This window comes from Rhinolophus sinicus, chromosome 7 (genome assembly GCF_057876585.1).
Source record: "Rhinolophus sinicus isolate RSI-liver-muscle chromosome 7, RSI-T2T, whole genome shotgun sequence".
In the NCBI taxonomy this organism is placed as follows: Eukaryota; Metazoa; Chordata; class Mammalia; order Chiroptera; family Rhinolophidae; genus Rhinolophus; species Rhinolophus sinicus.
In genome coordinates, this window is record NC_142507.1 from 42,103,059 (window position 1) to 42,126,000 (window position 22,942).

Here is a 22,942-nt window from a genome sequence, read left to right on the forward strand (position 1 = left end):
CAGTTCCATGAGAATTACAGCTCTTCATGTAGCTCGTAGTTTTCCTTATTCCGAGTACATTTGGAATTATTTAAGTTTATTTGTTGATTTCCTTAGATGTATTTTTAGAACGTATTAGTAGAGGACCAGTAGAGGACTGGGTGGAATGCAATACAAAAAGGACATTTAGAAACGAGTTCTTAGTCTAATATATTGGAAAGAGCAAAGCCAAATTACATTTTCAGTCAGTGGTCTTGTGTGTTATGAGTTGTTATGAGCCACTGAGCATCATCCGCTGATATTAACCTTTCTTGTACTTTCCTTTTCTCCACCCACTGGAGTCTAACATACATATTAAGAAAATTTCAGAAAACCAAACGTCATTTTGGTAGTTATTCAGATTCAGGTGAAGAAAATGCACCTGCCAAACTTAATATTCTCATTCCTGGCACTGCGACAAAGGATAATAAGCACAGATGCTGAGGACACCGTAGGAATGCTGATCACTCCCTTGCTTCCCCACAGCCAGATCCCTGTCCTTCTGTGCACCCCTGATACTCAGTATTTCCATGTAATGTTTATGTAGAGTTCCAGCACGACTACAGAGTAAGTCCGAGTTGCAGGGGGAGGGAGTCCCCTTTGGTCCAAGACAGTTATCTTTTTTTTTTTTTTTTTTTTTAAATTGGGGAATATTGGGGAACAGTGTGTTTCTCCAGGGCCTATCAGCTCCAGGTCATTGTCCTTCATTCTAGTTGTGGAGGGCACAGCTCAGCTCCAAGTCCAGTCACCGTTTTCAATCTTTAGTTGCAGGGGGCGCAGCCCACCATCCCATGCGGGAATTGAACCGGCAACCTTGTTGCTAAGAGCTCGCGCTCTAACCAACTGAGCCATCCGGCCACCCCTCCGGCAGCTCAGCGGGCAGCTTGTTGTCTTCAATCTAGTTGTGGAGGGCGCAGCTCACTGGCCCACGTGGGAATCAAATTGGCAACCCTGTTGTTCAGAGCTCGCGCTCTAACCAAGACAGTTATTTTATTCTCTAATGAGCAAAACCTAAAAGAATTTTTAATTCACTTCTATCAGTATTCCTTTTATTGAGTACCTCCTATGTGTCCGGCACATTGCAGGGCCCAAAGGATACAAAGGACACAGCAAATACCCACATCAACAGCTAACTATAATACAATCAGTGGGGGTAGATAAGAGAGGGGCATAGAAAGATGCTATAAAGGAACAGGTAATTTAAAAAGAGGTTTATAAAGGATTAGCACAATTTAGACCTTTCGAACCCTTTCATTGACTTAACCAATTCATTAACTATCTATTGGGCCAACTTGTAGGCAAGGATGCAAAGATGAAAGACCTAGCTTTTACCCTCAGCCAGCTTATGGTCTAGTACCTGAGGTTGGCAGCCTACAGTCCGAGGGCCCATTTGGCCCACTGCCTGTTTTATAAATAAAGTTTTATTGAAATACAACAACACCTGTTTATGTATTGTCCATGGCTGCTTTGTGCTATTGTAGCAGAGTTGAGTAGTACAGCAGAGACCATATGGCCCACCAAGCCTAAAATATTTACTATCTGACCCTTTCTTTCTAGCAGGTGAGATACACAAATGAACTAAAATGTATAATAGTATGATAAGTACTATAATATAAAAAAGTAGAGTAAACTCTGATAGAACAGAGATGGGCCCTCACTCAGAAAACTTCCTGGAAGAGTTGACACTTCAAGAGAGTCTTTGGATGAATAAAATATAGATTGGAGTGTTACCAGGTGGTTATGTGGAAGACGAATATTCCTGGTAGTGAGAACAAATAGAAGGAACTTACAGACATAATAATTACATAATTATATAATAAATGTATAATAATTACATATAACACTTATTGAGCATTTATTAGTTATGTGCCAAGCCCCATGTGTATGTTTCATTCAGTTCTTACATTATCTCTTTTAATACTCGTAACATACCACTATTAGTTTTTAAAAAGAAGGAACAAACATACAGAAAGGCTAAAGTAACTTACACAAGGCCTTAAAACTCGTAAGTGGTAGAAACCAAGATTCAAACTCATATTTCTTTGAGCCCAAAGCCCATTCGTTGTATGTAACCACTGTACCTGCTGGCTCATGAATAACAGAACCTACTTAGAGAACTGCCAGTGAACAGGTTCTTCTAAGGAGAGAAGCTTGTGAAGTGGAGTTGAGGGACGTGAAGTTGGCAAATGTCTTGAAGCCAGGTGGTAAAGGGCCGCTGTCGCTATAATGACATGTTTACCCTTAGCCTGTGTACGTTGAGGAGCCGTTGGTCATTCTGTGGCAGGGATGTGACCCATCAGATTGGCGTTTTAGAAAAGTAACTGGCCATAATTTTGAAGGTAGATTGGAGCAGGGAGCAGGTGGAAGAGTAATGTTTATGAGAACCGTGGTATGTATGGTACAGAGAACATGTGTTTTTGAGTTAAGGAGACTTGGGGTCGCATCCTAGCCAGACCGTGTTTGGTGCAGGTCATTGAACTTCAACTGAACTTACCTCTGCTGAAAAGTGCGATCATATGCCTACCTCATGGGATTGTCTCAAAGGGTAAATGACATGATACATTCAGTAAACCCTAGCTACTGTTAATGTAGGTACAAGAATATTACAAGATACAGCTCCACCCAAAAGGAAACAAAATAGTACATGCTCAAAACATGGCGGTCCTTAGACTGCTCGGGGTCAAGTCGCAGCTCTTCCTCTATGGACTATACTGACGGTATTAACCTCTGTACACCTCATTTTCCTCGCCTGGGAAATGGGAGTGATAAGTAAGTTACCTAACTCACAGGGTTTTTGTGAGGATTAAGTTAGATAATTTACGTAAACTATTTAACACAGTGCCTGGCACATAGAAAACTCAATATATGCCAGCTATTTGTGTTGTTATTCAGAGGAAAGAAAGATAATTTCTAGTTGACAGAAGATCTACAACCTAAGACATAAAAGCATTTATGAAGTTTAGAATACTGGCTCCCAAAACTAATAATAAAATTAAATTAAAAATAAAAAAGGAATTGTGGCTCCCACACCCTCCCCAAATGAATTTTAGAATAATCACCCAATACATGAAAGCCTAAACTGATTATTAGGGGTTGAAGTAGGTGATTAATACTACATGCCACAGAAAGGTGGAGGAATTTCAGAGACAGGGTGTCATAGCGAAAAGATAATGGGCCATGGAGTCAGACATGGGTTTGATTCCTGGCTCAGCCATAATTACCCACCTTAGCCATGACCTTGGCAAACTCCATCTCTTGCTACCAAAAAAGACTACTGCATCCCTTTTATTGACATCGCAGGCTCCGGAGTGGGCTACCTGGGTTCAGTCCCCAGCTCAACCACTTGTTAGCTGTGTGTCTTTGGTAAGTTACTTCACTTCCCTCTGCCTCAGGTTCCTCACCTATAAAATAGTGATGATAATAGAACTCCGTTTATAAGAGGCAAATTAAACAGTTTAAATTAAGTGAGGTAAGACATGTAAATGCTTAGAACAAAATCCGTCCTGAAGTAAACACTCAAATACTTTATATACACTAATTAATGGTCCACCTTGCAGAATTATTCTGGAGATTAATCTATTTGAACTGCCCAGCACAATACTTGTATACATAGGCTCTCCATAAATAGTAGATACTCATCAGAGAAGCTAATGTGTTAGCATTAGATCTATTCTGTGAGATAAACTGGTAGCACAGGATGAAACCAGAATCATTTACCTAGGACACAGAAGAGGCACAAGAACCATAGTTGAGAAAAGTAATCCAGGAGAAGGAAGAAAACAGAGCCACAGGGATAGAGACTTGGGGAAGAACATCGTGGGGAGCTGGTTTTAAGTCTGGTGGGCACTGCCTGGCCAGCTCAGGGTTGCTTACGGAGCCCTGCATGTACCTCCTCACTTGCCTTTGGGACATTTAATTTCTGACAAGAAGTCTGCTTTCACTCCCATGTATACTCCTCTATGATTTATCTTTCATCTCTGGCTGCTTTTAAGCTTTTCTCTTTATTGCTGTTTTTTAGAAGTTTTCATCAAATTTGGAAATTTTCCCGCCATTATTTCCCCCCACTCCTGATATCCTGACCAACAAATTCTAGCCCCCAGGATCTCTGAGCTATGACCTGTGACTCCCACCCAGAGAGACCACCTCACTGTTTTGGGTTCTCCCTCCCAGAAGGAAACAGCTTCAGGCTGCACGTTGGGACAGTTGTCTGGCTTTCTTCGTTTGTTTCCCTTCTCTCAGGACCAGTCCCGTGCTGCCTGTTGTCCAGTGTGTGAAAATTCATTTCATATATTCCATCCAGTTTTCCAGTTGCTTAAAGCAGAAGGGGAAGTCTGGTTCCTGTTACTCCATCACTGCCAGAAGCAGGACTATTTTAGGGCATCTGAAAGCCAGTGTGCAGTGGTGCTCACCACGGTTCTTTCAAGTTCTTATCTGTAGCTATGAATGGGTGTTTACTGGTGTTCTGTTGAGGATATTCGTATTTCTTCTAGACTGAATGTGTAAAAACAGGCGTTTCTGAGCAATCAACTGAGAAGTCCAGCTCAGTCTATGGTGGGCGGGTAACCGCGAGCTTACTTCCATTTTTCAGACTTTCCTCTTAAAATTCCATTAAGAGCAGACATCGGTCATGGTTCTGAGCTTCCTGACCTCTGGCATACTCAGAGGGAAATGTCAGGTAGTAGCCCCTGACATCTTGACAGATGAGATGGGTCCCTGGCGATAACCTTAAGCTATCACGCTCCCTCCCTGCAACAGCACTTCAACTCTCCTTCGAATCACTCAAGAGGGGTAGAGTGATCTTTATCCAAAAGAAAACCAGCTGCTATTATACTGTGTGCTTTTATAAGCTTGTAGAAAACGTTTATCCTCCCAGACCAAGAAGTGCTAGAGGGAACATGTGTGTTCATTCCATTATAACATAAGGCCGAGGTACTAGTTGTGTCTATAATAACCAAATAAGTATTGATGAAGCCATTGCTTAATTTAAATCTCTCTAAATACTTTATTCACAGAGCTTGCGAATTTTAAGTCTTTTAGTGCTCTCCATATTTCATTAATAGAGGTTAGTTAGTACCTAGCATATTAGAGCAAAGGCTAAGCTGCCATAACAAAGAGACCCCAAAATACAGTGGCCAGGCTGATGGGACAGCTTACCCCGGAGGTGATTCACTTACCCTCCATTTTGTCCTTCACCATCCTCCTTACCTGTGTTATCATAATTGGATTGCTACCATTCCAAGGCAAGCAATTTCCCTTTGAGTAGGTGAGGCAGAAATTGATATTTCTCCATTCACGTTCCCTGGGGGGAAACAGTCACATGGCCACACCAGTTTACAAAGGAGTTTAGGAAATGTGGTCTCTAGCCAACGAGCCTGTACCTAGCTAAAACTATGAAGAAGGGGAGAGTAGATTTGGGGGTACAACCAGCAGTCTCCAAACCAAGCTAGTGAAGAAATAAACCCCTCTTCAAGATAATTTTCCCTTTAAATCTACATATATAAAATTTGCAATACTGACCCTGTATAAAGATATTTGCATATTTGACTCAAAGAATTCTTGCACTTCCTAGGAAAGTACATTAAGACACCACACTACTAAAGCAGCTGAAAAGTGTCATCTATTAATTCTGTGCAAGACCTGAACTGTCAAAGTCAATTTATATTCTTGGATAAGACTGGTTTTAAGATTTATATATTAAACATGTTTGCCACAGTGTGTTGTTGGGTAAGAATTTGGAAACATTACTAGATTATTGTGGGAAAATAAGTATGGGAGGATCAGGGACTAGACTAATCCAATGTATTATAAACATTTAATATTTCAAATATTTTCTATCTGTGATATCTTTAAACCCTGTGGAAATCAAATCTAGCAGAAAATGCCGAATGCACTTTCTCTTTGGAGCCAAGGTTAACTATAACAGTTTCAAACACAATGGCTTAAATTTTGAAGTTATTTTTTTCCCACTGTTTTAGGGTGGTGTCTGGAGCTTATGAACAAGTTGTGATCAAACGCTAGAAGTCAAGCTGGTGAACTGAAGCTTCCCTGTGGTTTGAAATGTGGGCAATTGAGCTATGAAGGCACTTTATTCAAGCACTTAGGAGAAAATGAACCTCTTTAAAAAAGGAAGCATGTTTGTCTGTCACGAGGAAAGCCAACACTGGTGTCTTCTCTGAAAGTGCCCACCGCTACCCTTTCCCACGCACCAAGAGGGGCCATCAGAATGGCAGCACCAAGGCAGCATGCCATGTGTGTTTTGAGGTACACGGCTTCTGTACACTGCACATGATAATGAAAAGACGACTTTTTCTTTGAAAACATCCTGGTGGGGAAAGCAGACCTATACATCTGAGCTGAGTTCTAGTACTGAAATGTAAAACCTGCAATAGAGGTGCTCAACAGATTTGGGCTGTAAGTAATTTTATGTTCAAGAGACAATAAGTGAAGATCATTTAAACACTATAAATTCTGTCAAGATAGTTATAATTCCTGGGAAGGAAATCTTCCATATTATACTACCTACAGTATTGTACTAAGTTTATTAATTCTTTTTCATCCTTGATATAAAAATGTGGGTGTTCATACTTTGGGAAAAAGTTATACTACAATTTAAACATGTAAAATGCTTAATAATTCTAAACATATCAGTCATAACTCGAATGAGTGTTTTTAAGTCTGAGATCCATGAATGACTATAATACCATTATAATGCAGTATGTATTGTCACTTGTTAATAATAGGTAAGCTGTAGAATGCCCACTAGCCCTAGAGAAGAAATTCAAGAGAAGTTGATATTCACTGTTAGGCTTCCATGAGGCACCCTAACAGAAAAGCTGTTTTAACTAAGTGAATAGTATCTGCTGGTTTCAGGAGTCAAAATTTAGAACAACAGGAGGGAAATAGTGATATGATGAGAAACACAGCAGCTTTTTCTCTGTAAGTTCAGACTTATCTGAAATTGAAAAGTATTCCCAGGAGGTAGTGGATAAACGACGGGACAGCTAACATTATTAACATGGACCTTGGTCTTCTATTGTTTTCTTCTTACTAGATCAGAAATTAGTTGTTTTAAGGCAACAGTAGAATATAATATACATCATACAGAGCTTTTAAAATAAGAATATCTGGTCCAGATCTAGTTTAATAGCACAGCAGATAAACCTTAAGAGTTTTTCAGGTCTTATGTGACAGTTCCTGTGTTGGAAAGATCTCCGTTTTCTTGGAATTAGTCACTGAAGAAAAATGTAGATTCCGTAGAACTAGAAATTCCCAGTCTTTACTCTTACCGTGTCCAAGTAATATAACATGTTAGAATTACTTTAGTCTGGGTATTTTCATGTTGGCAAAAGTAAGGGGAAAAATATATTATTTTTAAGAAACCATTAATATCCAAATTAAGGTTTGGGAAAATTTGAATAGTTCATGTTAGGGCTTTTTTCTTTTCTTTCTTTCTTTTTTTTTTTTTTTTTTTTTTTTTAATATTTCAAGGATTGAGTATTCCAAATGAATCCAACACTACTTTTACAGATAGATTCTGAGATTTATAAAGAGATGACACCCCAGTTTAGAATATTTTGAATATCAAGAGAGAGGGTTTTCTGAATCATTAAACTTTCTTATTTTTTAAGATTTTGTTTTTAAGAAAAAAAAATTGACCTGAACATTTTAGTCTAACCAAGGAAAATGTTATCTTAAGTGATAAAGACTTGCTGTCTGTGAATAAACAAGTGAACTGATCTGTTCATTATATATTATAGAAAAAAAATCAAAGAAAGTTTTTAATAGAGATATGAAGATATTGTTTAGAGAGAGATTTATTGTCACAGGTTTTAAAAACATATTTTTCTATTTTCAAAATATTATTTCTAGGATCTATTTTTTATTGGCGCTTCTGCAAATGATTTTGCAGTTTTGAAATAATAATAAAAATTATATTGTAAGCAAGGTTCAGTGAGGACGTTCTTCAGATACTAAAAGGTGCTGTAATTAGGGCACTAGCCCTGTTAACTCAAGCCCTGTTAATTGCCCTTGGGCAATACCTTTATACCAGTGTATTTAAAAGCGATATAAAATTATTTTTTAAAAACAAAATGTGGATTTTCAAAAGCATAAAAATCATGCCTTTATAATTTAGCAACCACCAGATACATCTTGATTTCTATGTGAGTAAAGATAACAGACATTAATTAGGAAGAAGTGAGATGGCAGTGTCCTCTGTAGTCAGTGGTCTAGATTCATTTTATTTTATTTTATGTTCCATCAGCATACTTTGCAATCATATCTCATTACAGTCCTTGAAAATATCTGTTAAAGGTTGCCTAAGTGTCTGCCTTACTTCCAAGTTTTTCTTTTCTGAGAGCATGCACTGTTAATATCTTAGCCATGTAGCAATTGAAAAAAAATCTTACTAAATATCAAGTCCACTTTTGGTTTTGTTTTGAGTTTAGAAAATGTAATTTGAAAAAGTAGATCTTAATACATTGACTTTTAAATATTAAAATCAAATTTCAAATTGCCCGGTCTTGGAGAATTTGCAGATGTGTAACATTTTCTAATCCTATGCTAGAGAAAAGATCAATGGTATTTGAAAGCTACATGCCTGTGGTAAAATAAGAAAGTCTTTTTGGGGAGAAATACAGAGGCAAGTCAGGAGCCCACTTCCTGTGACTTGTGCTGGTGACTGAGACCAGAGAGGATGTGATGGGTAACAAAGGGCAAAGGAGGCCCTGGGCCATCAGTTTCCACTTTGATTCTTGATTCCCGTTTGTGGTGGTGTTGAAGGCTTCTATACACAGACAACTAATGTGGATTAGTATTTATAATCTGACAAAGTCTTGACCAAGAATCTTAAAGTCCACCATCCCATTCCAGCAAAATACTATCCAAGTATGTAATGATAGCCAACAAGATTCTTCTGTATATGCTTTTTGTGGGTTTTTTTTTGGGGGGGGGGGCTTAAGAACTGTGAGCCACTTAGCCCATTTGTTGCTAGAAGGAAAAAAAAATCTAGCCTCCGGGCAAAATATATTCAAATAGCAATGAGTTTTAATAAATTAAAACACCCCGAAGTAATTTTAGACTTTGAGATTTCCATGCTAACTAGACCACTTTGCAAGCTGAAGGTGACCATATTTTTAAATACTTTACTGAAGTGTTAAGTCAGTACATGTAATAACGCTCTGAAAAGACTGGGCTCATGTGATGGGGTTGTCTTTTATTTTAACAGGCCTTTAACTGAGGCAGTTCAGAAATTACACTTGGTCAGTTTTCCTAGATAGTACATCATGTGAATACAATCAGGTACTGTAGTTGAACTTGTGTTACGCCACTATTTATATCTCAGCTTAGGTACTATGCATAATTTTGATAGTTGAGATGTTAAAGAATATGAAGTCTAAAAATATAAAGAATGATATATGCCTATATGAACCCTGTTTTAAGACTGCTCTGGAAATAAAGGCCTTATTATTCCTTTTTGTGACTTTTCATAAAAAAAATACATACACAGCATATTTTAAATGGTCGTGTAGGTGGTCTCTATATGGTAGGTGTAGGTGGTATCCTATATGACAAAGCTGGCAACATTTTTAATTTACATGAACAATAAATATACTCTGCATTTACAAATGTTTGTTATGTATATAAGAAAATTCTCATTGACCAAGTCTCACGGAGAGGAAGACATTTAGGGTATATTCAGTTCGGTTTTTTTGGAAATACATCCTTATCTTTGCAGTCACCTTTCTCTTATGCATTTATTTGATCCTGTGGAAATTCATATATTTGTGGGTAATCATGTAAATGTTTATGAAAAAGATTTTATTGAAGTGACTCCATTAGTATTCTGTTCTAATACTTGGAGAATGATCTTCATATTTATATTTGTTTTAACTGCACAACTATAAATCCGGGAAAATGTGGTGTGTTTTTTTTTACAAAACTGATTTTTATTGTAAAGTATTTGTAATAATGTAAGGGTGTATCTTATACATGTTCAATAAAAATCATATCTTAAAGTTTAGAATGTTGTTCATACTTTAAATTTTCACTTAAGATTGTTACTGGCCAACATAAGAAAAGTAAAAAGACCAGTATTTCCCTAAGGGTTTCCCTTTATTAACAGGTTGTACTGTGTTTCCCCGCAAATAAGACCTAGCTGAACAATCAGCTCTAATGCGTCTTTTGGAGCAAAAATTAGTGTAAGACCGGGTCTTATATTAATTTTTGCTCCATTAAGAGCTGATAATCTGGCTAGGTCTTATTTTGGGGTAAACATGGTAGCACAGTCTTGAATGCCTCCAGTAAAAGACATTTCTTTGAACCCTGAGGCAGCCCCTGCAGTGGCATGGGCGCGGACCTTGGAATAAGACAGACCTGAGTCTGAATTCAAACTCCCCTATGACCCTGTTTTCTAATCTAGGATGGAGATACTTTTTTTCGGGGGGTGGGGGAGGAATGGATTGTAAGATGTTAAGAATATGCCACTTAACATCTTAAGTAGTAGGCACTTAAGTGTTTTGTCAAGCTAAAATTTGCCTTTGTGGAGATGTCTACACACATCTTAATTCTAGTATTAGACACACAGATGGTCAATGAATGTGCCTCTGTTAGAGGTTAAGGTCACCACTTAAATGATGTCCAATGATACTACTCTGTAAACTTCTTCCCTTTGACAAGAATGTCCTCCCAAAGGAAAAACAGTGCCAACACATTCCCTCTGCTGACATTCAAATTACAATGGCAATTCAAAGTTAATTAAAAAAACTATGGTTCAGTATGAGTCTGAACCCAGATCTTTCTCTGCAGATTGTCCTGGCTTCCCTTGACAGTGCAGATGATAAAAGGTTATTTGAGTTAAGGAGAAATTATCCTACTTGCTGGCAGAAGTGGGGTAGGGTTTGAGCTCTCTAGGAGATACCCTCAAAGTTCCTATCCAGTATATAGGATCTAGGGGATCACCCAGGATAACTGTGACAGACCACAGAATGTGGCAGGCCCCTCTGACCTGCCCCCTCACACCTCCCGGCCCTCATTTCAGGTATGGGGTTCCCAGGCCCAGCCTTCTTGTCAGGACAACGCCTAGTGTTTTTCTCTCCCACCCTCCCCTCTTCTACCTTATTTTACCTCTTCCTTTGTGTATATCATATACCCGGTAGCAGCACATATAAGAAAATCTTTACATGTGCATGGTAGCCTTTGGTGGAGTTAGTCTATCCCACGTGACATAAAATGTAACAAACATTTACGAAACAGAAAATAAATTTAAATGTTCCAAGTCAGTGCTCTTTATTCCAGATGGACTCATGAGGAAATTGAAGAGACCTTCCTGTATGAATTAGTTCAGACCCCAATCCTATGCAGTTATAACAGCTGTCGAGATGTCTCCTCAGCCATTTCTCTGAAGAAACTGACTTTACCACTAGATCTTTAAACCATCTAAGCAGTGATTTCCCTGTGTTGCAAAAAGCTTCAAAGCTCTATAGAAAACTAGTATGACTAAGATTTTTTTTTTCATCTTGTATCAGGCAATGCTCAAGCAAAAGATTGCATTTTAGTGGAAAGTGTGCCACCTTCTGGTGTTGAACTTCAGTGATTCAGTTCAAATACACCTCCCACGGGATCCTCTCTGCCCTTTCCCCTATGTATATGGAATTAAGACCAAAGGGAAAACGCGTTTTGTATTTCTTCAGTACTAATTTTAAATAATTCATGAAAGAAGAGAAGGAAAGGGGCTGGGAGGAGAAACGGGCAAGGATATAAGATGGGTGCTACTGTGTGGAAGAGTTTCAGGAGTCTCAGAAACACTCGGGCCAGCTTCACATCTGATTGTGTGGAAAATAAACTTGAAGACCGACTGCTATGAGTACCTACACTAGGAATTCACAGAAATCTTTAAATGGGTTTTGGAGATGCCCGGACCATGAAGTAGGAATTGGAAGCAAATCTTAGCTCTCAAGGGCCAGGGAGGCTCCAAAACAAATTTCACACCTATCCTGGGGGGTGGCCCGTGGTGGTGGTGCTGGTGGTGGTGATAACTTTCCAAGAAAAATCTGCAGATAACTGCGTCCTACATTACTGCCGTACAGTGCAGTTTAATTCCTTAAAGCAAAGTTTCTGTTCTTGATGCAGCTGTGTTTACAAAACAATGTAGCCCATTCAGGCGGTTTTCCTAGAAAAAAGAAACATCTGCCCCCCCAAAAAGGCCACTAGTTCTTGTAAAACTTGTGGTTAATTGGGAAGAAGCATAACTTTGATGGTTGTCTAACTGGTATCAAAATGGACATTTTATCCACTGGAATTCTATGCGAAATGGCAGGCAGGCAGGGCTGCTCACTTCACAATACGGAATTCAAGATGCTTGAAGGGTACACCTTTCCTTTAAATTCTGTATAGTTCTGAATTCTTTTACAGCATTACTTTTGTAAATTAAATTTAGATTAATTTTATAGACTATATCATCTTGGTTCTAACACAGATAAATAAGGAAGTCATGGGGTAAAAATTGCAGAGGCCTAGGAAGATAAGGACAGACAATGCTAACCTCCCCCCACCCCGCCCCACCTCCGCACCCCCCACCCAGCCTTCTGTCCTTAAGTGTATAAATCTCTAGGTCATAGGCATTCAGGAGGGAAAAAGTCTAAGTACAAAGGCAGGAGTGGGGGACAGCATCTGATGGAGCAGTCTATGAAATTTAAGGAGAGAACAGCTGGTCACCATGTGATTGTTTTCTTCCAGAATCCCTTCTGTCCCTTCCCACTTCGCCAAATCCACTTTCCATCTACTTAATGGCCAGCTGCCACAATGTCCTTTCTCTCGTTCCTTGGCAGAAGAGCAACAAGTGGGCACAGAGACCCCCGGCATAAAAAATGACACCTCCCAGCTTCCCTCATTGTAACACCTTAAGAGACAATCTGGTCAAGTAGTTAAGGGGCAAACCTTACCAGACAGCCAACACCTGTTCCTTTCCTTTCTGCTGGATTGGAACGTGCAAGTGGTAGCTAACGTCAAACGTCCTTCTTTGTCCCTGAGGTACATACCAAGTATAGAACAGCCCCAACACCGAAGATGCAGAACTGTCATGCCTGGGCAGCTTACCTCTGCACTTCCATTCCTCACTGACAGGCACCTGAAAGAAATGTCTCTCACTTAGACCCCTTTCCCCTCATGACATGAAGCTGTACCTCTCTCCCTACCACCACAATCAGTTCCAACCAGTATAAGCTGCCAGAGAAGAGGGTGCTCAAATACCATGGACAGTTTTTGTATCATGAGACTTCTATTTTCTTCAATCACCTGCATTCCTGTTTTATATGATGTTTTAGGCTAAGATTTAAAGGTTAGAATTTAGTCCAAAAGAGGCAGAGAATCCTAGAGATTTTAAAGCTACCCTTACCCCCTTTACTCAGGGAAAAGGCAAAAAGCACTCCATTTGATACTTCAATTTTCTTTAAAAATTTTTATTGTCACTCAACATGGCTCCAACACAACATAACAAACAAGCATACTATAAACCAACTCTCTACACCCCCCCCCAAAATAAAGCATATTTAAAAAAACAAGGTCACATAATTTCAAAATGAAAAGTTACCTGAATTATGACTACACACATTTACATTCTAAGTGAGCCCAACTACTGCTAAGACCCTGCGCTTCGGGAAGGATGGCTCACTCGTCATGCAGGTCTACCTTCACTGCGGAACCGTCGCGGTTCAGTTTCATTGTGTCAGCAATGAGTGCTCTCATCATATCGACGTTATCGCATAAGCGGTTCACCTTGGGATACGCAAAGAGTCTTTCCAGGGGTACGTAAAACTTATTTCCAAAACTGAAAGGTTTGGGAGACTTCTCTATGTTGGTTTTTTCAAGTTCTGTGAAGACTGGTCCAGAAAATGTGATGAGCCCACTGTCACTTAGCCGCTCAGATGCGTCATCCTGTAGTATTTTCAGACTTATGACATATCCACGTCTCAAGCATTGGACTTGTCGGGACACCTCATTTACCAATGCGTATTTGCGGACTTCTTTTTGCTGCAAACTCGGGTATGAGATTGAATAAACCTAAAGGGAAAAAAATTAACACTTGGAATAGCGGGAAAATTTCAAAACCATTAGCAACTTTACCACAATAAGAATTAACTATACGTACAAATGTCAGACCCTACTAATCCATAAATGCCGCAATTATCATGGGAGTCAAACTACTGACACATAGGGTAAAAAAGAAAAGTGTTGCTAAAAGGGAAATGTGTCGATTCTTCACTAAATACACCTCTTGAAACCAAAAGAATCTGAGAAGCTTGGAGGCTCAGTTCCAAGTCATTTCTTCAGCCCAGCTGTGAAACTACTGGGTGTTTTCCTCTTTCCTGCCGATCCTAACGCATTTCAAAAGTGGAGTTTGGGGCGCAAACGGCTTAGTAGTCTAAGACTCCAGCAGATCATTTGCCTTGTTTTAAGACCTGGCAAAAGGCCAGGTTATGAGGCATGAAGGATTCTTCTAAGGTCAACCTCAAAACAAGGTCATTTATACTTTTCTCTACAATGGGGACTCATAAAAACAGTTCACCATCCTAGTAAATGTACCTCTTGTCCTAATAGCAACCTCACAAAGAATACTCACCATTGTATAAACGTATTCATCATGCTGCCCTGCAATGCATGATTCAGTTGCCTTTGCTCCAATTTTCCGGAAGACCCCTATCTGGGTACAGTACCCAACATTCCCAGCTCCTACTGGTGGTTCTCCCACGCCAGTGAACTCCACAGAGTAATTGTAGAGATTTGCCACATCTGAAGCCCTGAAATCAAATCAAGGAGAGCAAGTTTTTCCAAACACTGTTGTGAAAAGACAACTTCCAGTGCAATAGAACATGAAAAATGCCACTAAAATTCATGATGCTGCTGCAACCACATAACGCTTCATCATGGGGTTTGCTTACTTCTCTGAGGGGCATTAAGGCAATGACCGAGTTTAATTAATCACAAGAATATGGAGCAGAAAAGGGAAGTTGCAGAGTGTAGGGGTGGACGGACAGGGACACAAGGGCTACAATCCCAACTCTTACTTGGGTTTGGAATTATGCCAGGAACATGCCAAGCCCTGGGGAGATGCCCCTGGAACGGGCAGGGCAGGAGGCTCACCCCCGCAGCCCCACGCAGTTCCCCCCGTTTCGTTTCCTGATCTCCACACCAACACTCGTGACACCTTCACATGAAAAGGTTTGCCTGCATGAGACCTAAGAGAGCAAACTTCCCCATTTATTTTGCCCAGATATGGTGGTTCCTTCATGATCTTACTACATGCTGAGTGGCACTTTGGAAATCAATTTTATTGGAATAATTTCAGTAATGTATAAAGATTTACTTCACAGGATTTTTAAACTTCAGTGGGGTCCCCAAAAAAACCCAAACACAAAAACACTTCTGAACTCACCAGGTCTGAAACTGCTTTCTGTTCCACTCAAACTTGTGATCGGAATCTCGTAAGGTCACTGCTGGAAACAGGGGATTGAATTCCGAGTTTGGTGTGCTAATGACAACCATGGCTGGGGACAAGTACCCAAATACGACTTGAGGAAAATTGGCCAGATCTCTCGGCTCCAGATGTTCTACTCTAAAATGGTTAGTGGGAGAGAGAATAAAATCTAGCTTCATTTGCAAATATTTTCCTAATTGATTTATCAAAACAATTTCTATCTGTACATTGATTTACCCCTTCTTTGAATGTATAAGTGAGCAAAAATAGTTTCATCCTTCCCTTCGCCCATAGTAATAAGCCAGTGCCACTGACAGGCAATTGAAAAATAAGATTATATTTAGGATGCTGAGTTTACTGAGTCTAACATACAGTAGGAATCAGTTTAATACTTACAATTCAATACATGTTATTAAGTCAAATCCAAGCAAACGAGAGTCTCTCTCCACAGCAGAACCATGATACAAGATAATAGACAAATTCAGTTCCCGGGGACTTAGATATTCCCCAAAGAACGGAGACAATCCACACCTACAAAAGCATTATTGTAGAACTAAGGATATTTGAACACAATAATTCTGTTTAGAATTATCTCACCAACTACAGGACTCTGACCCCCCCCCCCTGATAATTATCTTCTACCAACACTGGTTTGTCTGACATGGCATGATTTATGAAGCACCAGGCCAGAGAGTTACTTCCTTTCATGGGAAACTGGCCAGTAAGATTTTGAGTATTTGCTATTGCTCTCATTTTATGATTTTTGACCTCCCACCTCACTTTGTATCAATGATTTTTCAACTTTTTGTTAGTTAGAAGAAAAAATTCTTGAAACAATCAATACATACAGAAGAGATTAGAGAACTGCTCTGCTTCAAATTGGAGGCAGCCTGGAACTCTGTTGTAAGTTACCATGGTGTCCAGCAATTAATTAAATTCTTGCCATTTGAAATTCAATTTGCAATGCTTTGACTACTATCATGACTTGAGGCTACTTTCTACACTGGTAGGAACATAAAGGAATAATTCAATGTATACAGCTAATTATTATGGCACAGCCATTCGGTGAGCCTGAGGCTCTCAAGTGTGTGTAACATATAACGTATTTTATACATTGTATAAAACTGACACTTCCTCTATTTTAGTAGTGCCCCTAGTTTTAGAGTAACGCACAGTTCTTTCAGAAAGTAGGTATTACCTTTGCGATCCTATTTTATCTTTATTGATATCTACTCCGACAAGCAGTTCGATGCAACTGTGGCATTTAAGTGTCTGTATTAGCAAAGCGTTGCCACAGCCCAAGTCTGCAACCTGTAGATGAGACGGAATGTATTTCAAAGACGTTTATAAATAGAAGTTAAATGTGATCAAAGACTTTCTGCAGGAGTGGGTATCCAAAAACCATAAAGCCATTTGGAAGGATATTTCTGGCAGAAAAGTACAGAAAAGGAAATTAATCTGAGACATTTATAAGCCTGGGAGAAGCCTGTTAATGTCTCATGTTAACCAAACTTTGATCAAGCTTCTCACCTTTCCCCAAGCCCGTAAACGTTGGACTGCCCTCAGCCTTTATTCAGGGTAACACACTCAACTCTCCAATAACACCACCCCTTTACCCCACTTCGCTCACCTACTTCTTTCAAGCTTACTTTGCTCCTCTCTAAAAAACCCTTTTTGCCCCAACTATTGAGACAAGTGTGGATCTTGGTCAGTGTTCTCCCTACTGCAATAATTCCTTTCCCTCCTTGCAATAATTTTTTTGAAGACTCTGCTTACCTGACATTTTATAAGACAGTCTTATGTTTGGAAAGAAATACCTACCTTCTTGGGTTTATGTTGATCCACCAGATTTTTTACGAAGTTGTAACGCTGTCTGTATAACGGAGGGCTAAACTGAATTATCCTCTTGACGGGAGCTTGAAAACCACCAACCGAACTACTGCACTGAAAGTTTACAAATAAGGTGTTCTAAATCATGCAAGACTTCCAAGATTCAGAAAAAGCTGCTTTATTTCCCCCAATCACTTTGCAGAACATACTAGCCCTTCAACCACCTGTCCTAAAATTAGGAGACAATGCATTTCCTCCACAGGTCATCTAAGCTTCCTCTCAAGAATCTGGCTTGGGGCGGCCGGATGGCTCAGTTGGTTAGAGCATGAGCTCTCAGCAGGCTTGCCGGTTCTATTCCCACATGGGCCAGTGAGCTGCGCCCTCCACAACTAGATTGAAGACAAGCGGCTGCTGAGCTGCTGGAGGGGCAGCCAGATGGCTCAGCTGGTTAGAGGGTGAGCTCTTAACAAGGTTGCTGGTTCAATTCACGCATGGGATGGTGGGCTGTGCCCCCTGCAACTAAAGACTGAAAACGGCGACTGGACATGGAGCTGAGCTGTGCCCTCCACAACTAGACTGAAGGACGACGACTTGACTCGGAGCTGATGGGCCCTGAAGAAACACACTGTTCCCCAACATTCACCAATAAAATAAAAGAAAAGAAGAATCTGGCTTTATTCTTTCTATAGCTCAGAGTCAGTTGAAGGGGAAATTACTTATGAATGCATTTAACAATTACAAGCCTCTGAGCCAAGGCATCTTTACTGAATTGCCAAAGCCAGGGATCCAGGTGGGCAGGAAGCTGATAAAGTCTCTCCGTAACCAAACTGAAGTCAGGCTCCTTTGCGTCCTATTCTAACTAGGCCTCCACCTGGACCCCATTATGTCTTTGGCCTGCCCCGACCAGTTTTAGCAAAATTCCTGCTAAGTCAGTACAGAAAGAAGCCCCTACCCTCGATCAAACTATCTGATCAACTTCCTCATCCCCACCCTTGATAGCTGATCACCTTGGCCTGCCTGCCTTCTTCGGCACATACTCTTTGTCAAATCCCTTTAGCAAGAATCCCCACACCCTTGATGTTCTCTTTTCCATCCACTGACCCCCTCACTCTGCTCATAGCCTATAAATCCCTAGTGTTTGTTGTATATAGAGTTGAGCCCAATCTCACCTATTGCAACGCTCTTATTGCAATAGTCATAATGGTTACCAGAATTTTTCTTGAACATGACCCCGTTAGAAAAAAGGAATTGACAAATCCCTAACAGCCGCTATTACTGCTCCTAAATACCAGTATTATACAGTCCAAAATGCACTTAATACTTATCGTGCTGTCCAAGAGAAAATATAAGCCAAATATGCAACTTTCTTGTAGCCTACTTTTAAAAATGTTTTTGTAATATCTTAGTAACCCAATAGATCTAAAAATTGCCAGAATAACTCTTGAGAGTCATACAAGCAGGTTAGGAAGGGCAGCAATTACCTCTTTATTGTTCTGTTCCATTTTGTTTCTACGTTTCGTTGAAACAAAAACGCAGATGTATCCTTCAAGCTCTAGGAATCGGCAATGACTCGGCTGTAAATACAAATATCAGTTATAAAAAGCCTATAGGAAAGGCTGGTTAGTTCAGTTGGATAGAGCGGGGTGTTAATAGTACGAAGGGTGCCGGTTCATTCCCCCCATGGACCACTGAGCTCCGCCCTCCTTTAAGGCCTGTAGAAAATGGCTGCCTGCATCAGCAGCGAAGGGAGAGAACGGCCTTTCTCCCTTCACTTCCCATGTAATCCACAGAATTTGTTCAGTACGTATTGTTTCAGACAACAGCCAAAAGGCTCAGAAAATGTAAAGAAACTTCACTATGCCAAACCCAGCTAAATGCAATAACACACTTTCCTTTTACTGTTTAATTTGATACAAACGGAACAATCCTATCAGTTTGACTATCTCACGAAAGCCCTCATCCTCATTACAATTGCTTGCAATTACTTTCACACGTGGTCAAAAGGGTATTTCGAAGGAAAGAAAGTGTCCTAAGTAATTAATAAACTAAAGATGCTCCATCTATCCAATTCACTGATGGACATGAACTTAAGTTTTGGTTTTCTATTGCACGCCTGTCTCTATCAACCAGAACTCAGTCTGAAACGTAGGGAACATGTCAATAGCCCAACTTTCCGAGTTATTCTCTTAACTCGAATCTGAAACCCCCCTCAAGCGAGCCAACGTTACGGTCTGGAGCACGAGTCGTCGCATTTCTTACGCGTCGAGACAGCAAAGCCGGGCGCCCCGAAGACGAGCGGATGGCGCAGCGGCGCCGCCGCATTTAAAGCCTGGTCCCACCCTAGACGGCTGCGCATGCGCGGTCTCGCCACGGGACGTTACCCGCCCGCGGCCGCGGCTGCGCCGCCCACACGTGCGTCGCAGGCTCATTTGCGCTGCGCCCTCCGTCGTGGGCCCAGGCGCCCCGAGCCCGGCCGAAGCCCAGCCCAAGGGCTCCTGGCTCCAAAGCATCGGTTTTGTGTTTCTTAACGGCTGCAGTGGCGCAAGGCCCGAAGCCATTTTCTAGCCGCTACTGTTGGACGGAGGCGTCGCCGCACCCCGCGCGTCTGCAGGCCGCAAGCAGGACGGCGAGCACCGGTGGCTGTTGGCGTTCGCGTCAAAGCTGAAAACGGTCCCGGCCCATGGAAGGCGGCAGGAGCCACCAGGCTGAGCGCGAGCCTGCCGGCGTGTAATATTCCAATCCCCTGCCACTCGGGGGTCCCCAGAACCATCCACAGCGTCCCTACGGGTACCCTGGGTTACGCAAAGTTGGTCCAGTACCTCTGAGCTCTGAGAAGAACTTACGTTGAGCTCCCAAAACTAATCAGTCATTTCTGCGTCCTGGGGACGCAACTGTCCTAATCTCTTGGGGAAAAAAGTCACAGTATCAAGTCCTCCTTCAGCTGTAAACGAATCTGCAGGTTGAATCACTTGACACTTTATAAGTCAGTCCTTGTATGTGATGAAAGACTAAGGAAGGGGAGAGGAGACGCGAAGTTGTCTTTTTTTTTGGGGGGGGGATTTAGTACTATTTCAAAAGACAGGAAAGCTGGTGTTTACTAATGAGTAACCCATTAGTATAGCATAAATAATATGTTTGTGGGGACAGAGCCCCAGAAAGTTTACAGGCTCTTGGCCTCACGTGTGTGTGTGTGTGTGTGTGTGGGGGGGGTGCTGGCTGGGGTGGTGGATGGCCATTGGCTGTAGCTGATTGGCCCTCGGCTGTGGCTGGTTAGCCAGTTGAGGACTGCTGAGGATTGCGAGGAGCTGAGGAGAGCCGAAGAGAGCGGAAGAGAGGAGAGGAACGGAGTCGAGGAGAGTGGAGGAGAGTTGTCGGTCGGTTGGCGGAAAGGCGGACGGCAGGTCGCGCATCCGGTGGGCCCAGCCTCCAGTGAGACCGTGGTGGTATGACTCCCCTACCTATGGCTCTGTGGGTGTTCCTTTTTGGTCTCACCATATCCTGCGTTCTTGTGTGGGGAGCGGGACCAGAGACCCCGCAGGCCGCCCCGCCCGACAAGTGGCGCAGCGAGAAGGGTCTCCCGCACGACAATGTTGGAACTGTATTTTCAAATATTTCATACCTACTATAGGCAAAGCACTGCTAACAAGATTGGAGTATCACAAAATTACACAGTTCTTGTTATTTGGAGGAGTCTAGTCTCATAAAAATAAAAATAACTTGAGGTAAGCTTCACTATTTGAGAGGTTCCTATTGTCCTGGAGAAACTAGTGTAACAGACCATCTTCATTGAAAGAGCATAGTACTTGTTACAGATTATAAATTTACATAGAACCTTGAAAAGTTAAATGAATTCCACTTCTGGGTATTTTTTAAATTAATTAAACGAGACGGTTAGACTAGGATGACTCTAATGCCTTGGCAGCCTGCATAAGCAAACCAAAACTTGAGGCTGTGACTGCCTCAAGGTTAAGAAATGGAAACCTGCAACAACCAGTCACAAACAGCCAACTAGGCTTTCCCAAATAAGGGACCCCCCCAACCCCCTGTGGGGACAGAGCCCCAGAGAGCAGTTTCCAGGCTCTCCGCCTCACATAGAAAAGTGCTGGCTCAGGTAGTAAATGGCCATCAACTGTGATTGGATGGCCATCAGCTGTGGCCATTTGGCCGTCAGCTGTAACCAGTGAGCTATTGGCCACTAATATAACTGCTGTGGCTACGCTAGCAGAAAATGGGGGCTAGCAAGGAGATGGTGGCTGGCAAGCGCGGATTGCAGTTAGCACGGCGGAGTGCGGGTTGCAGATTGCAGAGAAGTGGACAGCAGGTTGCAGACAGTGTGGCTCCTGCTTCCTGTGTCTCCAACCCAGCTGCCAGCGAGACTAGAGTGGTATGACTCCCCCATCTATGGCTCTGTGGGTGTTTCCTTTTTGGCCTCACCATATCCTGCATTCTTATGTAGGGAGCGGGTGCAGAGACCCCGCCTGACACCCTGCATGACACCCCCCCTTAAGCTATAGCCAAATAATTTGCTTGCTTTGCTGTGACATCTTCCCTATAAAAAGTCTTTTCTCTAGTTCCTGACAGTGGTTAGGAGCTACCCTATTCAAATTGATGTTTGCCCAAATTCTTAAAAATTTCAGTACTCCTCAGTTTATCTATTAACAGTATACACTCAAAAGAATTGAAAGCAGAGACTCAAACAAATATTTGTACCAATATTCACAGCAGCATTATTCAGAATACCCAAAGGCAGAAGTAACCCAAATATCCATTGATGAAGAAATGGATGTACAAAATGGCATATACAATGAAATTATTTAGCCTTTAAAAGGAATTAAATTCCTACATAATACAACATGGATGAATCTTAAAGACACTATGCTAAGTGAAATAAGCCAGTCACAAAAGGAGAAATATTGTAATGGGAGGAGGAGAAGAGAGGAAAAATAGTTTTCAGTAGCTCACTTTTGTGGATATGTGATTCTAGTCCTATTCATTGTCTTTGAAGTTTTTGTTAACCTACCTGAGAAATGGACAGGATCCTGACTTCTAGTTTTTCTCTATTCTCTGACTCTTAACATTTCTAAATTTCTCCCCCTCCCCTTCTGACTTGGAATCACTAAGAACAAAAACCGCCCTTTTCCCAAATCCCTAAAAGCTGAAGCTGGATGGCTTACTATAAACTTCAGAAAAATCATCACAACAGCTCATGTATGAACAACCTTTGAGCCTTTTGTTGTGTGGGCCACTCAGAAAGTTCGCTGGAACACCTATGACATCACCAGAGGCATTCAATCTGCAAACCAGGAAAATCTATCCGATTGCCACTTCGTCTCCTCACTCAGACTGAAGTTGCTTCAAGCCCAACATCTAGAAATCTTGACTAACTGCCCTCTGTACTCAAAAACTGAGTTTATAGTCTATTCTAACCCTTAACCTTTCTTTTTTTTTTGTTTCCATAGAAATGCTTCTTATTAAATACCTGATTGCTTGCACCATATAGGCCTAACTTTGGGAGCCCAACTGCCACACCACCTCCTGAAATGAGACACAACTTTAACTTAACTGATTTATTCTCAGGATTAAAAGACTGGTTCAATGAGATATAAGATATGGAATAATCTA

The 22,942-nt window shown here is 41.2% G+C and overlaps 2 protein-coding genes across 2 annotated transcripts in view; one reads left to right on the plus strand and one right to left on the minus strand.

Annotated features, from left to right (window-relative positions):
* Window positions 1–10,042, plus strand: part of EEIG2 (EEIG family member 2) — a 68,403-nt gene extending 58,361 nt beyond the window's left edge. The window contains exon 11 of the mRNA XM_019746515.3: window positions 5,994–10,042. Coding sequence (XP_019602074.1) covers window positions 5,994–6,036 — 43 coding nt within the window. The 3' untranslated portion in view covers window positions 6,037–10,042. The remainder of the gene's footprint in view (window positions 1–5,993) is intronic.
* A 3,511-nt stretch (window positions 10,043–13,553) lies between these two features.
* HENMT1 (HEN methyltransferase 1) lies at window positions 13,554–18,822 on the minus strand. Its single transcript, XM_019746496.3, has 7 exons — window positions 18,802–18,822; window positions 17,312–17,434; window positions 16,689–16,801; window positions 15,887–16,021; window positions 15,449–15,628; window positions 14,636–14,813; window positions 13,554–14,076 (listed from the first exon to the last, which is right to left on the minus strand). The coding sequence occupies exons 1-7, from the start codon at window positions 18,820–18,822 to the stop codon at window positions 13,684–13,686; spliced, it is 1,143 nt and encodes a 380-aa protein (XP_019602055.1). The 3' UTR covers window positions 13,554–13,683.
* Between the last annotated feature and the right edge of the window lie 4,120 nt (window positions 18,823–22,942).